The sequence below is a fragment of the Epinephelus moara genome, chromosome 4, assembly GCF_006386435.1.
Source record: "Epinephelus moara isolate mb chromosome 4, YSFRI_EMoa_1.0, whole genome shotgun sequence".
Lineage (NCBI taxonomy): Eukaryota > Metazoa > Chordata > Actinopteri > Perciformes > Serranidae > Epinephelus > Epinephelus moara.
Window position 1 is genome coordinate 14,601,606 of NC_065509.1, and position 23,307 is coordinate 14,624,912.

General features: G+C 43.2%; 1 protein-coding gene across 1 annotated transcript in view; it reads right to left on the reverse strand.

The window, feature by feature from the left end:
* Window positions 1-23,307, reverse strand: part of tenm2a (teneurin transmembrane protein 2a) — a 235,680-nt gene that overhangs the window by 63,145 nt on the left and 149,228 nt on the right. Inside the window, exons 3-4 of the mRNA XM_050042757.1 lie at window positions 9,815-10,021; window positions 1,940-2,171 (exon numbers count right to left, since the gene is read on the reverse strand). Of these exons, the coding sequence (XP_049898714.1) occupies window positions 1,940-2,171; window positions 9,815-10,021 (439 nt within the window). The remainder of the gene's footprint in view (window positions 1-1,939; window positions 2,172-9,814; window positions 10,022-23,307) is intronic.

Sequence of the window (23,307 nt, forward strand, 5' to 3'; positions counted from 1 at the left end):
ATGGCAGAGTTGTGCAAGATGTTTTAATTCTAATGGACTTGCATTCAAGCTCACACTGACCCGCAACTCGCCGTGTGAACATTCTCACTGTTACTTGTTTATCAATTGAAAACCATCTTGACAGCTGACCTTTACAGTAATGGAGCCTTGGAGCCCAAATTGGAGCTTTCATTTTAGCTGTGTCGCACCAAATTAATATAACCCTGCTTTATCGACAGGAGTCAATAATAAAAACAGCCTACATCTTGAATATACTTGAGTAAAATTTTATACTGTTATAAAGTCACAGTTAAAGCTCAGATAAGCAATTTAATTTTGGCATCATGGGGCAAAATCCCATAATAATCTTTAAGCATATTGTAATTTAAGTGGTCTGAAAGAACACTAGACCTCTGCACCTCTGCTTGGCTCTGATTTCAGGCTTTAGGAAATCTAGCCTGTGATGGGAGACTTTGGCCAATCACAGGCCATTTTTAGAGAGAGCAGCTGTCAATTATGTCAATTACTGCATGTGAACTGCAGTCAAACTGTCAAACTAGGCAGCGCTGATCGAATACGAATCAAGATTCTGTTACTGCAATGCCAATTTCTTGCCTCAAATGTTTTCAGAAACATATTTTACTGTTCAGCTGTAAAGTGGTCACCATGTTGAAAACAGTCGAGCCAAAACGAAGCATCACCTACTGGCCAGACCAAACTTTTTTTTTTTGTTTGTACTAGCTGTCAGAATACAGTGACAGTTATAAGAAATACTTTTTGTCACATTTGCTAAAACAGAGTTACCTACTGCAGCTTTAACTACGATTGCTACAAAACTAGCTCAAGTTTAGCAACCTAACAATCTTGGCATGCTATTGTGGCTGGCTAGCGCTAGCAGTAATATTAAGCCAGCATGTTAACAGTTAGCTTGCCAGCCACAGCAGCCTGCGAAATAATCAGTAATCACTATGAGCCTGTTTATATCTAGTAACATGTGTCTTGGGTGATCCGATCCTGAGTGTAAACGACCACCAAGACGCATTGTGATCGGATCACCCAAACCAGAGGCGTCTGGGACGCATTTGACCATATATCTTTTGAAGTGTGAACACTAACGCATCCTCATGTGTCCCCAACAAGGACTGCTTCATCAACGCATGGTGTGGTGGTTGTCTTGGTGAAAGCGTGCTAACACTACAACTTGCCTATTTTTAGATGAGTTGGAAGAAGTGTTGCATGACTGTCTTTTTTGCCCTATGGGAAGAGACGTGTTGAATTCAGCTAACAGCGGTATCTCTAGCTGTCCTGACACAACTAATAACGTGACTAGCGAGCATGTTAGCGAGCAGCTAGCAAGAGTGTGGCCGTAATAAATGTGCGCATGGCCCTTTGACGTTCTAGTGTAAGTGACGTAGAGAGTAACAAAATCTAAACAGAAATGGTCAGCTGGAGACAAGGTGTAAATGGCGATGTGTCTCAGCTGTCCACTGAAACCCATGCTAAGTGTGAACAGGCACATAGTAACCAAGCTGCCAGCATCATCTATTTCACAGTGACATGTGAATTTATTACATTAGTATGTTTCTGGTGTCAGCAGGCACTAAGTTGTGTTTATGATTGTTTACAGTGGCCTGGTAAGTAAGAATATTGCCTTCCCTTTGGTGAGTTTCTGGACATTCTAACTGTAAAAAAGAACTGAGTAAACAGGGTTGAGGGATCAGGGTTACATCCTCAGCTCTTTCTTCTCTCGTAGCATTTCTCCCTGACACCTTCATTCTTTGCTTACAGGAATGTTGTTGAAGCAGCATGGCTCTGACCTTTCATTCCTCTCTATTGATTACTCAAGGCTTATTCCACTGCTGTGCCTACTGTAAGAGGCTCGAGATATTAGCATCGGGTAAACATGTCAACCACAAAAACAAAGCAAAAAAAGAATAAAGGCAAGATATTTTTCTCTAACCTGGTCTCCAGTGGGACGTTACTGTTGAGCACCCAGCTGTCTTGCAGCTGGACCGACTCCGGGGTGGTCGGCCCGTCTCCAGTGCCCGGAGCGGGGACGTGAATAGGGTTGCGTCCCCCTCTCAGGGTGTTTCTGTTCAGGCTGTTGGCAGACTGGTGGGATAAGGTGTGGTGGTTGTGCGGAGGGGGCAGTGGAGGCCGTAGTGTGGACTGACTGTGGTGGTTGGCAGCCCCTGGAAGTAGACAAGAACAGAGAGGAATTTAAATGCCACACTTCTTTGTGAAGGAAATCAAAGACAGTTTCAGGCGAAGGGAGGGCAGGGTTTCATTCCAAGATGCTACAAATGTAGGACAGCTATGTTATTTGATATTTAGTGTTTATTTCTCAGTATGCCAAAAAAGTAAACCTTTTCAGCAAGGAAATAACTTCATTAACATTCCATTATGTGCTACTTTTGTGTCGACAATCATTTTGCCAGAGTAGTTGTCATATTTTCCAAATGGTCGATAACTTATTTTAGCAGGAAATTCCAGCTAAATAGATACATGAAATTTGATAATCATGTTTTCGCATTTTGCTTGCACATTTTTATACGTTTTGGCCGTCCTATTGTTAGCCAATTCCTCCGCTCTCTCACTTTCACCCTTTCATTCTTGTTTCCTTTTTCACAACTAAGAGAAAGAAGAATGTGTGTGAGCAGTGGAGCACTTCGCACAGCGTGTGCCCTCATCTCTTGCTCTCAGACTTGGGGGAACATGTCAGCTAGAATCCAATACCAGCCCTTCCAACTCTGAGCTAATGGACTGTTTAGTGAGAGAGCTGAAAAACAAACCCGGATGACTCAGACAAGAACACCCATTCACACATCACCTTTCTATCTCCGTCTGTCTCCCTCTCTGACTGTGAATCATAGGGGGGGGTTGAGCCTGTCTAGAGCATGTGTGTGTGTGTGTCTGTGTGTGGGTTGGTACAGCAGAAATCAATAAACCACATACTATACAGTGTAGGAGCTTGACACGGTTGCATCACTTCTTGCACATTAGCATACTGTTTGTTCACACATTGACAGGTGCATGTACTCGAAGGACAGCTGATCAAAAGGAGGTCAAAAATCACTTCACATGTCATAATAAACTGTCCGCACCTCTGCTGTAGTGCCGTCTGAATAGAACTGTTGGAATTATTGCAGAACACACAGAGTCACTGATGTTACATTTGACTTTGAATTCTGGCTTTACAGCACAGTTTGCTTTCTCTTTCATCAATACTACGGGCCGCACTTTCATCATTATTTTACACGTCTCAGCGTGGAATACATTATAATGATTGTGTTTGTTTGCACGTTGCCTTCTTCGTGCTGATCAAAGGACGGAGTAAGCACACATATGCACACATACAGTACATGTGGGATGAAAAACAACAACAACAAAAGCAACTGCTTTGTCAAGCTGCGCGATTGCACTTGCCCTCCTCTATTTGTCATCTCCTCTTGAATTAGAAGAGACAAGAAACAATGTGTAAGAGGAAAAAAGACGGGTGGATGTGTTTGCCTCTCCTGTCCGCTTTTCTGCTTTGATATTTGTTGGTCAAGAGATTTGCGAGAGATGTACAGTAAATGAGAACACAGAACAGAACATACAGTAGATGCACACAACCACGACCTTACACAAATGAATCTAGGCATTACGTGTATTCATAGCGCTGTGTCTCCTTGCATGCCAACTTTCCCTCTTTCTATTTCTTCCTCATTTCCTTCCTCCTAAACGGGAGCATATAGGGGACAGTGAGCTCCTTTGCAACTGCAGCTGTAATGGCCACCAGTTTGTAAGGTGACCTGATTCCTCCGCGCCGCCACTGGGACGCAGGTGTCACCCACATGGCCCTGACGAACAGATGCTTGTGAAAGGAGAGAAGAGCAGAAGAGGGGAAGGAGACGAGAGAAAGATGGAGGGGCCTGACCTCTGCTGCACGGGAGCGACACAAAACATCTGTTTGCACATGCAAAAGATGCTCTTGGGAGAAGCAGACACACATACATGGGTGCGTGCACTCGCATATGCAAACATACACGCAGTTACACACCTGCCGGAAAATTCAAACTCTTGCATCATACATGCAGAGTGTAAATTGATATTAAGATATGCAGAGAGTTTTACTTCTCGTACTCTCCTCCCCCTCCTCCTCTCTATACAGCCTTGTTCCTTCTAGAGTTTCCCTCTCTTTCATCTTGCTTTTATTTGCATTTTGTTTGTGTCCTTTGCTGAGATATAAAGCACTTTGAGATAAATCTTGTTTGTTAAAAGCACTTTATAAATAAATTTGACTCGACTTCTCCTCTCTGCAAAGCCCCTATAAATGTGAAATAGCTGCTACTACACCCTATCTGCATAAGTACTTTTATCTAGCAACAATGCACACAACACAGAGTCATATACTGGGGGGATATAAAATAAGCTTGCATGCATGCACGCAGGCATGGACACACAGTCCGAGGAATACTAAAATAAAAGTAGGCACTCCCGTGCTCACACACCACCCTGCGGTCTCCCATGTTTAAATCCGCGTACAAAAAATGCACGCGTTTCGCCTTTGTTCACTTTTCTGCTATAAATATTGAACGTTTTTTTTTATTCCAATTCGGATGAATAATATATGGCACACCTTGTATGGGAGAGGAATACATGGGTTTTTAGCCTTAGTTTTCTATGAACCTCGCAGTGTGTGCAAGAAGTATCCTCAAGTGCCGGGGTATTTCTGTGTGCATATGTGTGCGTGTGCACTTGTGGGCACCCTGCACTGCTGGGAGACTGTACTGTTCAACAGTCCAGCCACTACATAGTTACACAAGGACTGAGTCATATCCTGCGCTGTTTCACAGACTCACATTTTGTAATAACGATTTTAACATTTCCCTTCAAAGACAGAGATGAAAATGCTATTATCTATCATACAGCTGCAAATTCTATTACATGTCTCCAGATAATGTCAGAAAAATGTAAATGCTGAGAAAAGTACCACTTGTAATTCTATGCATTGACTCTCTTTATAGCCTCCTGGGGCCGGCAGAATCGTCACGTACTGTCAGGTTAACTGAAGTGAGTTGCGACTTGATAGAGAGCAATTGTTTCTTTTATTCTTCACTGAATCAATATCTGCAGAATAAAGTGCATAAATGACTCATTACAAATGTTTACTGTTGTTATTGTACAAACATACAGCTGCACAGGAAAAAAATAAAATAATTTATTCTTCCTCACAGCCTTTAGTGGGAGTTAAAAAAAGGTTCTGCTGCAAAATATTTATGATCAGAGACAAATTGCTTTCTTTTTTTCTGCCACAGCACAGGAGAGTGATGTCAAAGAAATTCATTTTCATGTAGACTTCAAATCCATAAAATTTATCCTTAGAGCTTGCCAGAGAAAATACAAACACATTGAGAAGGGAGGCCTGCCTGAGTGAGGCCGACGTGCAAGGCCTTGTTTTGTGTATGTATACCTTCGGAGGACTCCTTACTTTGGCCACAGAAACACAAGTCTGACCAACCACTGGAACGGAGGCAGTGTGCACTAACAAGTAGACTGCAGGTAAATGGGTCTAATAAATTAAGATAGGGGACTTAGTCAGATGAATTGTCCGGTTGCTAAAGTACAACCCGCAGGTAGGCTAATAGGAACAACCGTTTTACCAGGAACCCAGTCTGATAAAAGACAAAACATGTGGTGAGGAAATAGAGCAATTAGGGAGCAGCCAAGCAGATCACATTTTATTCCACTTTATCTTTTCCTCCTTTCTTTCTTCTCTCTTTCACCCACCCGTGTGAGTAAACAGCGATTGTGAAAAGATTCTCTCAACAGCTCTCTGTTTTGTTTTCGCAGCCACTTTTTGTGGAGAAGCTCAGAGCCCTCTCTGACTGCTGTTGAAGGCTGACCCACTTTATTCTGTCCAAGGTCCCCTGCGACTGGAGAAGGGGGACTATAGCTGTAAGCTGGTGGGTTTGGCTCGGGCTAATCCCTGGAAGTTCATTATGCTCGCCAATTCAAAGGAGCCTCATTCAGCAGAGGAGCATTAGCCTGTCTGCTAACCTGCCTCCCCCTGTAAAGCACACTGCGCACACACACATCAGCGAGAGGCAGGGGCTCGCCACACCATATTAATCTCACAGTGTGTGTCTATGTGTGTGTGTGCGTGTGTGTGGCCAGCTGGCAGCAGGAACCAACCAAGGCAGTTTGTTTTGCAGCCCTGGATGGGCAAACTGTTTATTGACATTTTCTGTGGTTAACAGAGAAAAGTCGCAGGGCAGGATGTGCATCTATGTGTGTATGTGTGTGTGGGATAGAAATGCCCATTCAGCAGTTAAAAGGGGATCATTGCAGGGCTCAGCTCCCTACCCTCCCTCTGCCCTTCCCACTCCCTCTGTCTCTCCATCTCTTTATTTCATGCCCCATATCTCCACTGCTTCTATCCTTCTATTAAAAAAAAACTATGCCACCCTCCATTGTTTTTCATGCACCTTCTCTCCGAGCTAATTGCTATGCTGCCTGTGTTTTAAGGAGGTATATTCCCATGTGCGGGCGCTTCATACGTCCTCTATCTCCGAATGTCACATGCTCTTCGTTTGTCATTCTTCTCAGAGCTCAGAGGCTGAGCACAATGGAAGGGGAGCTCGAGGTGAAACTAACAGGCACACATGCTAAACGCACACACGCTGACAAAAGGGGGTTAATTTTGCACACAGGCTTTATTACACACAGGCATACACACAAACACATACGGGCACGAAAAAAGAGATAAAGTTAAAGGCATAAATTTACACACGCGGGCACACATACACACTAATACACACACACAAACCGCCTCTGCCTTGGCTAGTCATCTCTGTCTAATTAGGAGGCAATAATCCGCTAGAGAAGAGTCATCAAATTCAGCCAAAAACAAACAGTCTCCATGAGCAGAAATGCACGTGTGCATTTCACCCACACAGATGCATAGAACTGAATACACATACACACACACACACACACACATACATACACACACACATCCCACTGTTACGCAAATGTCACCCTTACATAAGCACCATTAGGAAGAATAACATTAGTGCAGGAGAAGGCAACGCGTCTTTGCTGTGCCTTTGTTTCTCTAGATTTGTTTCAACAAAGCCATTAAACATTCATTGCCTCGGCAGTGACTTGAGGTGGCTTCCCTGGCAGCAGATAGCTAGCCACTTTAGAAGAGGCTCGGGCTAAAAATAGCTTAGCATTCCCCATGCATAATGAATGGCCAGAGACAGCGCTAACGCTAGCTCTTTCCAGGAGCGATCTGCTACGCTCCGTTTGGCCGTCTCAGCTCTCCTGGCGTTCCGGGGGAGCGTTCCCAGACAGGTGCTCCGAGCCAGACAGTATTCCCATATAAACACTCGCAGACCCAATTCCCAGCCAATCCTCGGCAACACCGTTCCGTTCCCATTCACCTGTCATGCTTCACTAGGAACACAAGTCATGTCTGTCCACCTGTTAGCTTAGGTAATGGTGGACTACTTTACAGGGAACACACACCCACACAAGCACGCAAACACAAACACACACACACATACAAACAGCATGCAGCTTCCTGAGGATTATCTCGCTGTGGTCAGTTTCTGCCTGGCTTGGTAAGGCTCATTTCCTGCCCAGCGTCCACTCTCTACAGGACCACACAGAAACACACACAGGAAGGCGTACACTCACACAAGCACATGCATAAACAGTCGCCGGTTATAGGTGTTTTATTTCCTCGCAGCCGTTCCTGTGACTTCCTACATGCCAGGGTGTGTTTATGCAGTGCCAGACTGCCACTCTAAACTCATTTAGGTCGATTTTAATGGACGCCCAAAGCCAAGGACTCTCTCTGCACCCATTAGATCAGCAGTCCTGGCTGGGAAACGTGGCAATTTGCAATTTCATCTCAATGTTGTTCTCCTTCCATCCAAATATCTCTCTTTCACCCTCTAAGCTCTCATCAGCTTTCCCCTTTTTTACTCGCATTCCCCCTTTTTTTCTCTTTGTCTCTTTGACTCCCCATGTCTCTTGGTTTCTGTCTCCCTTTCAGTCGCGCTCTCCATCTATTTTTACTGGTGCTTTTTGGATGGTTTTTTTCTCTCTCTCTCTCTCTCTCTCTCTCTCTTTCCTTTTTGATTTTTTCATGCAAGATGTCTCATTAAACAACTTCAAAAGTCAAAGTTTGGCTTTCTCTATCTCTGCTCCCATTTGCCTCTTTGCGCCTCTTTTTTCCTGCTCCTCTGTCGTTTTTTTCCCCCTTTCTTTCTTTGTCTCTCTTGCTCGCCGTCTCTGTGTGTACATGCTCAGCAGAGACTGAAAAGAAGCCCCAGAACAGAAAGTGTGGGTGTATGTGAACAAGAATGAGAGTGTGCCTGCGAGCCTCACTCTCCCTCTTTGCCAGTGTCTGCCATTAGGGTGTCAGTGGCAGAGTGAATTTATTTGCTGTGCGGTTACTGGGCTAATGATTGATGTTGCCCCAGCAAACAGTAAACCAATTAGAAGGCTGATGTAACGTCATTTTAAAAGCCTCCTAATCACGTTGCTCTTGAACCTGGGACCCGGGCCTTCCCTAATGAAGATTTATACTGGATCAAAGGAGAGCCTAACGCCATTAACAATAGATTGTATTCCACCAAAAATCACATTAGGACTTCTCTGCCCACCCCCCTCTTCCCTCCCATCAGGCCTCTGCTAAATATATCTGCTGATTACAAGTGCAGATGCACAGAGGAGTAGAGAAACAGGGGAAGAGCGGGAAAGGGAGGCAGAGAGGGACAAAGAGGCAGACAGAGTTGGCCCACAGTAGCTAATTGTTGAGAATAAATGTGTATGCTGATGAACAAACTCATCACTGCAGATGTGAGTGTGTGTGTAAGGTGGAGAAAAATAGTTGCGAGGTGCTGATATAAGCACACAGGGCCTGTAACAGCCAACAAGAGAGTGTCCAATGATGAAAGAGAAAGCTTACAGCCAGGGAAACTAACTAGTTTGTCTTTGCCGCACTGATCCTCCTGCCGGCACTTAAAATTCATCATCCCCTTACCTTTCACTTTCCGCTGGATTATTAATGTCATATGGAAAATAAGTACAAACACACCTACTCACTGGCAACCAATGTGCGCTCTGCAGAGTGTAGGGGTTGCTTTCATTTGCATCATTGTTTTCTGGCAATAGTTGACAAAGGTGGGAGGGTTACATTTAAAATGTAATCCATTAAGAGATTACCAATTGTCAGCTCGGAATGTGCTTTTTGTTATGTGAGCCGCTAAAGAAGTCAAGTTTGGGAACAGAGTGTGTTTTCTGTTACTTTCTTGATAATGCTTCCTCAAAAATGGATGCACATTTAAGCATCCATTTACAGAGCACTCTGACACACACTGGGTGATCTTTTACTGTAACAAATATATAAATAGGCTTTACAGTTATCTGTAAATGATTTATCAAAGGATTTATTTCCCCTCTGATAAAACCGTAATATCCACAATTGACCGTGATTACAATCAATTTCTATCTTAAATCTCCCACTGCATATTTTATGATCTCTCCAAATGTAAACATAATTGCTTCAGTCCCTTTGGTTTGATTCCCAGCCCTGCAAACAAATGCTGACTTCAGAGGAATGCAAAAAAGCAGAAACAAAATGGCTTAAAGAACAAGATGTGACATTGGATTAAAGCTAAAGGATTGCTTGGCATTTTACTCAGCAACGACTAAATCAGATCAGGAAATGGACACATGATGAGGTAATGCGATGACCCCGGTGATGGATGACATGTTGATGTATATATATAAATGAATGGGAGGATAAAAGGGTGGGGTGGATGGCGAGCTCTCTTACCCGTAGAGGAGGGCTGGGCACGGAGCAAGTATGAGTCATCCGGGTGGGGCTCCAGGTGAGAGTGGGTGGAGTTTTTCTCCAGCAGGGGCACCTGGCATTCCCTGATCGGTGGAGACGGGCCGGGGGAGGGGTGGTGGGGGGCGGACGAGGAGGACGGGAGGGACGGAGGGAGCAGGGAGGAGGAAGAGGTTGGAGGGAGTGGGCGACCTGGAGGATGGTGGGAGAGAAAGAGGGGGGGGGAGAAGGAGGGAGGAGCGGGCGTTAGACAAAACAGATGGCAATGACTGAAAGTGATACGGGGCTCTGCTCCGAGGCAGGTTGACTCAGAGAGCATCCTGCTTAGCGGAACCTGGAATACCTTACCGGGTCGATTCACTCAAATTAAACATTTTTTCAAAAACAAACAAAAAAACATGTTTTAATACCTTTGATATCTGTAGCCATGCAGATAATTTGGGTTTTTATTTTGTCTCTATTCCAATAAAATAGAGGCGAATTGGGATAACTGGACCTTCAATGTCAACAAGATTCATTCAAACAGTTTTCTCTTAAATAAATAGTTTTTGTGTAAATAGCACTTGTGAAATCTGTTGACAGTGTGTCCTGCAGAGTATTTAGATTAACTGGGACATTGTTTCTGGGCAAAAAGCTGTTGCGTTTTTAGATGTAAGCTTTTACTGCTGTGACTAAAAACATAGATTTGAGACCAAACCAAAACTATCTGCATGGTAGGATGTAAATGAGAAGATGTTTCTTTTTTTTAATTTCATTTAATCTATTTTTTTTTAAATTTTTTTATTTTATTTTAGTGAATCAACCCATGAAATTCTGGACATAAGTAAACAAGTAAACGTGCTTCTCGGAACAGGCCCCTTGTTATAGCAATGTATAGCAAACACAGAAGCTTGTTGACACTGGAGATAGATTCACACAAACAATCCACAGATGTCTTAAATACTGTATTGTGAGACAAAGAAGTTGCACTAATTTTAGCTTAGTTTGAACAAATTTTCCACATGACCTCGCACATCTAATTGGTTTCGGAACGTTCATTTTACATGTTTTATTTTATCCATAAAACTGCCAAGAACAAATTATTTGCACCACTGAGATATTCTGCATCAATCTTCAGTGGTGCCTCCAGGGAGCTGCCAGGAGGTCCACGGCCACCCTAATACAATCACAGGTATCCCCCTCGCGGAAATAATCACAAATAATTGGAGGCCTCTGTGTGATGTTTTTAAACTTGAGTAGGCCAGTTCCCTGTGAAGTTTTTGTCCCTTACAATCACTCCTTCAAATTAAAGCTATATATTTGTCCTTAACTTTCCATATTGACATAGCTTTCAACAAGCCTATACTTCAACAGCATAACAGAATTCCTGAAACTCAGTTATAGCTTCGGTGTTGGTGTGCCACCCCAAGATTATCGGTGGCCCCATCTCGCCACTGCTATGAAAGATTCAGGGGACACCTCCGTCTATCTTCCCACTGTATAAATCAAATTGAGCCCCTGTAAACTATAATATAGAAGTCTAAAATATAGTGTAACATTAGCAGAAGTAGATAAAGCCATAAAAATAGCCACCAAAAGCTTCTGGTAAAACCAGACCAAACCAAGAGCTTTTCATTTGCAAGAGGAGGAATGTGCAAATTGTTTTTAAAAAATTGACATAGTCTTGCTTTCATTCAAACGGTAGGATGAGATTTTTCGTGAGGACCTAAATCCATTGTATGATTGTCCTCTACATGGGGGGAGACAAGAGAAAGTTAACAGCCAAGTCTTTAAATAGTGGGAGCCATGGGACGTGTGGACACAATCAGGCTGTCCCATACACCAGAGAGAGAAAAGAGGGATGGAGAGAATTCACTCTACTCTCCAAAGGTTTGGAATCAAGGACAAAGACAAATCTAATAAATTCTATTTAGAGACTGCTCAAAATATAGAATAATTATGTCTGCCGTATTTGCAGCTCAATCAATCAACAATACGGTAAGAATGAGGCCACCGAGTCCAGCCAATCCACCGAAGGACTTGGGTTATTACAACTACTAATTAGACAGTCGACCAAAGACGTTTTGACACAGTGATAATCACTTATTTTCTCCTGGTTACGCATTTCAAATGGCAGCCTCGGGCAGCAGCAATGGGTTTTTTTTCAAACAGCTTTACAAATAACCCTCTTTTTCTTTTTCCTATTGATGCCTTTACCTTCACCAACCAAAGTTTAAATGTGAACGGGCAATGTAAGAATAAGCTGGTTTTAAAAACTCCATCCAGTCTTTCTTTCACCGCTGAAAACTTCAGCAGGAAAATGAAGACTTTATAATGCCCGGCTCCCCAGGACTGTAAAGTCACTTCTTCTTTCATCGCGCTATTTTCTTTTTATAAAGGATAAAAAACAAGCAGGAACACAGGAGGATGAGAGAAAGAGAAGAAAAGCCGTGAGACCTTGAAGAAAAAGATAGCAGAACATTCCTCATCATACTTTTTATTTTTCTTCACCTCGCCTTTTCTTACTGACAGTTCCACAGAATACAGATGTGCTGTGATTGTAATTTGACAGCATTCACCTTCCCATCACAGAGTATTGATAGAAATCAAAATGTGTAAAGGCCATGATAGATGGGGAGCTTTTTTTAGGCGACGGTGCAATATTGCTCGCATCAGGGAACAGTACCTGGGCGAGGGAGGAGGGGGGCGGAGGATTAGACAACGTTTAAGAAACAAAGTGGTTGGACATAGTTGTTGGCTAGCTTGCCCATCTATGCTGCCTCTAAATGAAGTGCATTAATCATGGAAAAACACACGTATGAGCCTGGGTGCCAGTCCAGCTTTATAGAGATATATTTGATAGAAATGGAGGCAGAGTGATGCTTCTGTCCTGCTGTCCAAACTGCTCCAGCTTAGAGCTTTGCGTCACGGAAACCAGAGCTACGATCGATCCACAGCCCCACGTTAACTACACCCCAGAGAGATGCCAGCCTTGTCTTCTGTTTAGGTATGTGTGTGTGTGCCTGTGTGTCCAGTCAATCTCATCAGCGCAAACAGAGAAAAATGGATAAACAATGGCAAAGCAAACACTGTGGCAGTCAGGAGGGGAAAGGAGAGAGGCAGGGAGGGACGGCGAGAGACGGATGGAGGGAGAGGATGGTGGCAGGGAGGGACGACGAGGTCACGAAGGTAACCAGGGGAATGGAGAGTGAAAGAGAAAGAAATGAATGGAGGGAGTAGAGGACGGAGGAAACAGGACAGTCCAGAAGCTATGAGCTGACAAAACTTATTGGCAATAAAAAAACGGGGGAAGAAAGCAATAGAGGAGGGTAATTAGGAGGGGAGGAGGCAATAAGAGGGGACTGAGCGACGGAAGATGGAAGACAGGAACAAAAGTAATGAAGAGGTAAAAAGGGAATAAGCCGTGGACACACATGCAAAGAAAAGAGCGACTGATCTGAATGAATCAATCACTCACTGCAATTGATTGTGAGGAGGGATCTAGCTATTTGCATATTTCACAAGCCCTATAATGAAGCTATTGGCGACAACAGGCAATGAAAAATATCTGTGTGTGTGTGTGTGTGTGTGTAGGTGCACACCTTTAGGATTGTTTTGTCGCATGATTTTACTGTACACAACTCCGTGCGCGCTCGCTCGTAAGGTTACGTGTGTGCCAGTGTGGTTATTAATATTTTAAATCACTTTAATTACAAAAAAAGGAAAAATTGCACTAGTTGGCCAAAAGCAATTAAGGGAACTTTAATCTCCTTAGCAATTATGCTGTGGGGCATCCTTAACTCAGTCATTTCTGCCCGCTACATTTCCACAAAGGTCAGTGGAAATTGCTTTGTGTTATTAGAACAAAGACTTAGCAATGAGCTCACGTGGTTCCTCTTGACGATTTGTTCATTGCCATCCTTCAGCCGCCTCCCCGGCCATCTGTATACATCTCTCAATCCATCTCTCCAAGCCTGTCTCTAACTCCGTTCTCTTGCAAGTGTTGATTAGTGTGAAAAAATAAAGTGCATCATGGGGGAAAAACTGGGCATCTAAAGACTGTGGCACGGTATTAAAGGCATTAGTGGAGTCTCTTGGTGATTTTATTACAATGTAAAAAGGGACACGATCATCATTAGCTTGTTGTGTGAGCACCAGGCTTTGACTTGCTTGTATGAGTCATATACATGTATGAGCTTTGCCTGTTGCTGCGCTACTGTACATCTCTATTGAATCATCTCAGTATGAGCTTTGTATCTATTGTTTCTCCGCAAAGGCGTTCTTTACTGTGCAACGCCATTATACATTAGATGTTATTCTTCTTGTTGACTGTTCAATGACTTCCATTCTCTTCCCGTCTCGTCCTTGTCTCTATTTCTGTCCCTCACGCCCTCCCTCCCTGCCTCCTGCCTCGCTCTGTCCATCCGTCCACCCATCTGGCTGAGGTGAGGAGTGGTAGGCCGAGGAGAGTGGAGTGGAGCGAGGGATGGAGCGACAGCTGGAGCCCAGTCAGACAAGGAGAGACAAATTACCCCTCTAACGAGAGCCATTCATCATCTCTTCATCTCTCCCTTCTTTCATCCCTCTCTTCCTCCACACCTCTACGTGAAATACAGCGCACCTGGATAGCCAAAAAAAACAACAAAAAAAAACATGTCGATCTACCACACAAATTTATGTTGTTCTCATTTAGTCGCTACTCATGTGGCTCATGCTGCTAAGTCAATCAGCACGCTCTTCTATTAGGACGACGGAAAATAACGAAGGGAAGGGGGGGGGGGGGGGGGGGGNGGGGGGGGGGGGCAACGAGATAAGGGAGACGTGAAATGATTGAATGAGCGGTGCGCGGGGAAAGAGGGAGGAAAAAGAAACGACACACCCATGCTGGCACATGCAGAGACTCATTACCATGGCTGCTGTCAGCACAGATGTTGGACTGAGGGGGAGCTGTCAGTCAGTGTGTGTGTGTGTGTGTATGAGTATGTTGTAGTATGCGCGTATATGAGTGTGTGTGTGTGTGTATGTGTGATAGTGTCTGACAGTGATCTGAGGGCTATTTAGTGATGACAGCTGCTGACACAATGGGCCCTTTTCTCTATTTATCTATACAGTGCAGTCTGTCTCCTCCATCTCATCTCTCTTCCTGTTCCCCCCTCCCTCCTTGTTTTTTGTCAAATCCTCGCCTCCTCTTTCCTCGTATTCTTTCCTTTCTCATATCTCGCATTTCGCTCGACTGAGGCAAGACGCACACCTGTTGTTGTCTGCATATGTGAGCAACAAATGGATGTCGCAGCCTATCCAGGAACGGTCTAAGTTCATCCGCTTTATACCTTGAATGCGTTCTCCCACAACCGCTGCACTGCAGAATATGAGTGATAAAATGAATAAAGAGGGAAAGGAGAGATGAGAGGATGACTCAACAGACGTGTTTTAATTAATAAAGTTGGGCTTTCACAGCCTAAAGAGATGATTGTATCATTGGCTCTTTCTTTGATGTGTAACAGGGTGTCTGGGTTCTTCTCTGGCCTACAGCTCTCCTCTGCTCGCGCTCCGCTCCTCTCTTTCATCACGCCTGCATCACTCCATCACTCCACATCTATGGGGGCCCTCTTTCCAAACACACACATAAACAGCCTGCAGCTGAGGCTGAAGACGCCTTCCGGCTGGGAAGAAGGTGCCACTACAGTGTCACATGATTTTACTCTACTTTAGAGCATTTCAGTTTTTAGATTCCTTCCAGGATTAGAGCTACGGCTCATCATTTGACGCACTTAGAGATTTTTTGATGTGGCAGATCTGTTAAAAAATGACTTTCACCTTAATTTTCTGTTGCCATGCACCCAAAAGCTGTGTTGTCTGATGCAAGAAGACCCAGTTCAACATAGTTTAAACTAGGGCTGGTTGATATGAAGAAAATCAAATGTCACCATGTTTTTACCAAATACCTTAATATCACTGTTGCTATGATACTGACGGGTTTATTATTGGTGCTTTCACTAAAAATATCAGTGTTATCGTACTTGAGATCTGTCTTGGTGTTAAGACGAGTCTCAAGAACACTTTTTAAGGACTTGGTCTCCTCTCGCACTCATTTATACTTGGCGTTGATCGTCTTAGACAAAGATGACTAAGGATTTCATTTCAAGACTGGCCAAGACCACAACTGTGCCAAAAAGGAGTATTGAATTATGACAGTCACTTTGACTTATTAGTGTTTGTTTGCTCATAGAAAACAGAAAAATTTCCACTCTTCACCTCTACAATGCTTTTTTGACTAGTTTATCGAGACATGTCTCATGGTACACATATGCATAAACACATAGCTACATTCAATATAGCAGTAAAAGAGGTGAATGAAGAGGAATCTTTATTTGTTTTCTGTGGGTGTCTTTATGAAAATGTGGAATTTTTAGGTAAGTTTGAGGAGAGCCTCTGGCTTACATGTTCCACATTTTACCCTAAGTGTGTCATGCTGTGTGGGACTCGCACTGGTCTGGTCATGGTCATGACTTGGTTTCGGTTTAGATGGTCCTAGCTACAACACCGGTGAATATAATGACTAAGTGGTTAAGGCAAATAACAGAACAGGTAGAACTGCTAAGTTCAGAAAATCACAACACATTACTGTAACGCCGCATTTAAAATCAGGAAAAGAAAACAGTGTAGGTCTAAGACGATATCTAGTCTTATGTCACGGTATCTAAATATCGATATATTGCTCAGCCCTTGTTTACACCAGTGTTTTCTTTTTTTGTCTGACATTCCCCCACATCCCTGTAGTGCAAAACTGAAAGTGTTTGTACTAGTAACTTTTATTTTTATTTTTATTTTCATAACTCAGTATTAGGCCAAATAAGTGAAAATATATTTTTTTTAAAAATTGTATTTTGACCACTGAATTCACCAACACATTTCTTTAAAGCCAGCTGTATAATAACGAGCCCTCTCATGATCAAACTGGGAAAATTACAGCCAGCTTAACAGAATGTGCAGAAAAAAATCTCTGCAACAGAATTCATTGAAAAGGACAAAGGAATACATGTGCAAAGTGAAGCGATGAAAAGATGAAGGCAGAACACCTCAAAAGACCTTCGCCTTGTTCCATCTTTTCAATTGTGAATTAAACCCCACCTCTACTGAAGATGGCAATCAATGACGGCGAGGCCATTCAGAAGCAAAAGGCTCTGATGATTAATCACCTCTTAGCAATATCCTTTGAACCTCATATGACATGGAGTGCATAGGAATAATGGAGACCCATGTATGGCAACATCAACAGAACTTTGTAAAGAAAGGCAAGACGATGATGAATTGATCGACAGTCTCATCTCGGCGTCATCTGTAACAAGGACAAGGACACGATGGTTGTGCAGAACCTCAAAACTCCTCTGACATGGTATTGTACACTGTACACGACAAGTCCCTTCGAGAATAAGATGGTGACACAGGGTGCTGCATTTAAAGAAACCTGTGGCATGAACTCTCACAGATCGTCTCTGAGTAATTCCAACATCTGGTTCAGAAGGTCATTCCTGCATCCTCGCCTGACTCAAGTGGCTGTTATTTTTATTTTGAGAAGAGGAGAGATGAGGACAGGCATGAGCTGACACCGAGAAATACACTCGACCTTGTGACCCAACCGCACAAACACAGCCCGGCACCTATCTGCATCTGCTAATTGAAACATGCCTCCCTGTTGCTGGGAAGTGCAAGTGTGTGTGTTTGTGTGTGTGTATGTCTGTGGCTATACATAGCATTAGGATGCTGCTGCACACCCATGCTGTCCATTGTCAGAGATGTCCACTGCGTAACTTGGGGCAACCATGGAGGCTGCATTACCATATAAATTACATCCATGTTGCTGCTGCTGCTGTGGATTGATGGTATTGTTATGGATTCTACGCATTGGACCCTCATTGAAAACAATCAAAATAAATAGCCTCCACCTACCACATGAATGCACACACACACACACACACACACACGGAGGCACATACAAGGACACTTACTCATATAACTGCACACATACAAGCATGTGAGAACACACACAAACATGAACAGACCCTTAACCCCAGACGCAAAGAGATAGACACCCATCCCCTCAGCCTTCCATTACCTTTGAACATGCTTTGTTAAAGCAGATCTGCAAAGTTGGAAATATAGTGAGCAAAATCTGTAACAATACATCTCTGTCTTTTTGCTCCTGCTGTGCTCAATAAACTGCCCCATGTCTATTGTCTATTTCTAAATCAATTGATGGCAGAAGAAAAAGAAATGTCATTTTAAACTTGAGGGCAGAAAACACAATAAACTATAAATCAGTGCCAAAAATAATAACATATAAGTAGAAGAAAATATAATAACGGAGCAAAAGGGACCATACAAAATGAAGTCATTTCATGCCACAGAATAGAGGCTGGAGCTTACAAAAAATGGCACCCAATTATTTCCAAATTTGTTATTCAAATTATAAAATAAAGTGACGGCGACTGCACAATGCCGAACAATCTCTTAATAAATTCAAGGGCCAGGCAAAAAGCAATTTTCCACATTAAATCTTAGTGTTTCACATTGTTGGAAGTCGATTTTACGATACCAGTGAGACTGCATTCATATTTTCTCACTTGAGAGACGGGTTGGGAGCGAAATATGGACAAGTTCTGTGATGACTGGAGATAGCACTTGGGTCTTGGCTCTTAGTGAAGACACTAACAAAACAACAGAAAACCTGCTTGCAGCTTTGGAAAGACCCTCTTAGATTTATACTGTATCTGGAGGAGCAATATCTGTGTGTTTGTTATCTCGACTGGAGAAAGCTTTTAGATGTTGCACTGCGAAAAATCAGCAGGGTGAAATGCTGGGAAGAGCTTTCCCTCCAATCTGCCGTGCCGCTGAATCATTCGCAGAAAGTTTAGTGACATGAGAACAAATTGTGAACTACAGATAACATGTTGCGGACATGAATTGGGAGAGGATTGCTTGAAGAGGATGAGGAAGCAAATTAGACTCCACATTTTCGCCTACTTGTCATGTAAAAGTGAGTTACAGTTGAATTATAGTTAAAAGCCAGCTTCTATGTAAGCTGTAATTAATGTTTACTAAGAGGCTAAGAAGAGGCAGACTAACTATTCTGACACAGATCAAGGTAAAGATTTGGAAAAAAAGAAGCTTGAAAACATCTCTAATTACCACTTAAATCTGAGTCATCAAAGCTCAAGTTAAATGTTAGCGCCTATTCACAACACCTTATATCTCCACTCTGATGGCTCCAGCTACTGCCTGGTTATACTCATGTCTCCTGCACATCTTCTTTTTCATGAGGGATGGAGCAAGCCTTTTATTTCCAGTTGCAAAAAAGACTGTATTTGACAAAACTGTATTTGCATTTTAAGATAGTGCTCATTTCCTGAAATTTTTGGGAGACGAGGCTCGTCCAAAAAACAAAACTACATTACCCACAATCACCCGACATCTCAAAAAACGGCTGTCATCAAGAATCCAATGCATACGGAATTACGAAAAAGAGGCACGGAAAACACATGCAGCCACACAAGAGCACGAGGAAATACAGAAATACACATCTTACACCGAGGCACACACTTTTCGCACACGCACAGGTGCTTGTACACAGATACCTATTCAGCATAGCAGGGGCTCCACTGAACCGACCGGTAATTGCTGCGGTTGCTATGACAATCTAGTTCCGTAAAAAGCACAAAAAAGAACAGAAAACATCTGAAAGACAAAGAGAGAAAAAAAAATATAAAGAAAAGAATTTTTGAAAGAGAGAAAAGAGGGAGGAAGAGCCCCGGGAGAAAAGAGGAGATGGTAAGCGATCCGGATTTGTTTGGCGCGTGGATCTTTGCGACCTTGTGCAGTCAGAGATAGCATGTTGAATTGTAATCTCATGAATAAAGTTGATTTCAATGAAGTCTTTTTTTTTCTCTGTGTGATGTTACATTATGTGAAACGTGTGTGTGTGTGTGTGTGTGTGTGAGTGAGTGAGACAGTGAGCTCCTGAAGCTGAGTCAGCAGTGTCTCCTTTGACGATTAGCAAACACACACACACACACACACACACGGTGTATTTAGAGCCAGCGGATAATGACTGTACTGTGGCCTGTTGCTGAGAGAAACCTCTCCTCTCTTTGATGTTCTGCAGCCGCTATTTATAGCAACAGCAGAAAAAAAGGATGGAGAGGCTGAAAAACACAGTAAGCCACATTGTATTCCCTCTAACTAGCTTACTGTTGAGCATCGCTCTCTCTCTCAAGGTGAACAGGCTGGAAGCCTCCACACTCTGGGCCAAATTTACTGAGCTTTATGCGGCTCGGTTTGGACGCATTCTGTGCCTTAGAGATGTGTGTGTCATTCATCAAAGAGACACGGCAGCGTGAGGCCACAGTTTTGCTGTCACAACTTGTGTGCCTCTCTCGCTTTTGCGCACATGGATTTGAAGGAGGCTTGCACAAATAATAAACATAATAGGAGGCAATACAATAGCTCTGGTTGATTCCACTGGATTTTACAAAGGTTCTTTCAATCTGTGAGGGCCATTGTTGCAGGGATGATTCTCGCCTTGAAAATAAACTGGTTGTGGCAAAGGGAAAAAAAAGTTAATCAACCTGTATTATATAGAAGTTTCAATGACAGCAGACAAAGTGTGAAGGGGAGCTGCAGCGAGTTTGTTAAGGGGCAAAAAACAATGTTATCTCAAGGAGACAAAGAAGTTAAAAGTAAACGAGCATGACATGTGACTTTAACGGCAAAAGATGGGGCAGAATTTGATCATTAAAAGATGAACTATAAAGATTTCTGACGACTGCTCTCTTTTGTCGAGGCATCCACACTATGGCTTGTTTTTCTAAGCAAATTTTTTAATACAATCTGTTATTTTCCTCTGACACTGCGTTAATTACTTCAACTGCCTCACTTTTACAAACCTGTCTATAAATAGGTCATTATTACAATTTTATCATAACAGACACCCAATTTATTTTCCCGGTTAGAGTTTAATTGTGGGCTTAGTTAATGGAATTGACATTTTGGATATTACACATTTTTAGTTTTTGGATCTCAGACAAATCCTCGCTGCTGAACTACACCTTTTGAGCTCTTCATCACGCTTACAGGAGGCTGTCCCAAACACTGATTGCATTATTAGCTGCTGCCTCAGTAAATCAGATGTTAATTACTGGCAGATTGCGAGCTCAGATGGAATGAAAGGTGCGGTGCGAACTTCCGCAGCGCACTTTCATGGGCTGCAACATAAATCCGGCCAACTATCTCCCAGCCTCCCCTCCCCCGTGAGGGTGTGTTTGTGTTTGTGAGTGTGCAGAGAGGAGAGCGGAGAGAAGCGATTGGAGATTACCATGCATGTCTGGGCTCTTTGAAGTAGCTGCTGCATTGGTCATGGATGGCTGACTGGATGTGTGTGTGTGTGTGTGTGTGTGTGTGTGTGTGTGTGTGTGTGTGTGTGTGACGAGGATTGAGTCACAAACCTCTAAGGCCCACTTCAGCAGAATAGTTGTCGGAAGCAGTTTATGTGTTGACAAAAAATGAGAACAAAAACCCTGGATCTATATACTGCACATATGAGACTATCTATCTATCTATCTATCTATCTATCTATCTATCTATCTATCGCAAGGACACGCAATCGTCACACAGCCTTACAATTAGCACAGCTTGCATCAGCTGACATCAGCTGACTCAGAGGAATAGGGAAGTCCCCATGATGATGGACTTCACATACAGCCTTGCATCTATGTGTATGCCTGAGTGTGTATTTCGGAGCGCTTGTTTGTGTGCCCATTTTGCACAAACACTCTCTCGCAAACGTGATGCAACTCTCCAAGGCACAACCTTGCAAACCCATTCAGCTCATAAACAGTTGTGCCCAGCCAAGCAGATGCAGAAAAAAGACTTTACTAGGCACAGGAGGAGACAGACAGCCCAGTCGAATGTTCAACATTGGGCTATTAGTCTCACCCCCTCACTATGAAGCACAGACCTCAGAGACAAATAATAAATGCTAATCTTTGTAGGACGAAGCCAAGTCAGTCAGTTTAAGCTGAGAGCGTCGAATGAGATTTTTAATTACTGCATGACCTGGGGTATATTAGCGCATATTAATGAGGATCATTAACCTAGAGGTAACTAAGACCCCTCCTCCTTAACTACAACTGATAGCACCTCTGCTGTCTGACACTAAACCATCAGCGCGTCAATGTGCCTGTATCGTTTTAAGGTGGCTTGTTCCATCCTTTGTAAAAAAAAAATTGCATGTCCTTGGTAAAAGTAAATAACTGGAGTCAATCTCTTCTTACAGCTTGAAAGCTTGAACCGTGGGTCAAAAACGCCCAGTGCTGAATACAGAACCTTGGCTTGTAACTTTAATGTTTTTGCGCCCATTTGTTGCCAGATTTATTCCAAGATGAAGATGGCAGGGGCAGGCACTGTGCAAGAAAATATGCTCATCTGGTCTTTTTATGCGGACAAAAAAATCATTTTCAATGGGCAGCAAGTAGGTACAGCGCGCCGCAGAATGAAAGATGAGGAGAAGGAAAGAACCATTTTAGTTGACATATGCAAAGGTCAAGGTAATTTCAATGGATAAAGAAGAGGACAAACAGGAAAAAAAGGGAGAAAGTTTTTCCCTGTCTCTCTCCCACTACAAGAGGTTGAGGTGGGGCAGTGGAGGGCCCATTTACCACCTCCTGCAGTGTAAATGCCAGGGACGATGTTGACGTCATCCACCCATCGTTTCTCTTACACCACCCCCCCAATCCTCTTCTTCAGCCTTGTGTGTCCGCGTTGGTGTTGTAGTGCCATTAGGCCGCAGTCTCAGTGGTATAGAAGGAGATGCTTTTATCTCAGAAGAGGGGGGACCAGCCGTATTTGGCTTGTAACTAAGCACACATACACACACTCGCAAACTCATTCACGCACAGATGCCTGTGTAAAGATACACTTATGCACACACACTCTTCCTTATCTCTTACTCTGTCCATTTCTCTCCACTCTCCTGTCTCAGCAGTTTATCCTTTCATCTTTACGTAACTGTGCGGTCCCTTGGCGACCTGCTCTAAAACTAGTTGTTCCACGGTATACACACGCGAACACAGCTAATCCGCAGTGCAGGGACCCCATCCACCTGAGCCTTGTATCCCACTCCAACTCTGTATCATATCTCTACTGATGTCAATGCACTGACTGGAATAAAAATATCAATAAGATAATGAGCACAGGGCCAGAGCGATAGTAATCTATTGCACAGATACACACTTATATATGAAATACAGGGCAACACAGCAGAGGGCTCCTTTGTGCAGTGAATCCAAAGAAAGAACGTGGGCCACATTGTTGAGAGTTTTGGGTGGCTACACGCACAATAGAGGCAATCACTTGAGGAGTGTGCTGGGGCTGGTATGGAATAATGGGGCATAATGCTACACTCTGGTAGTCATTTACATTATATAATCTGATGGTAAGTGTAA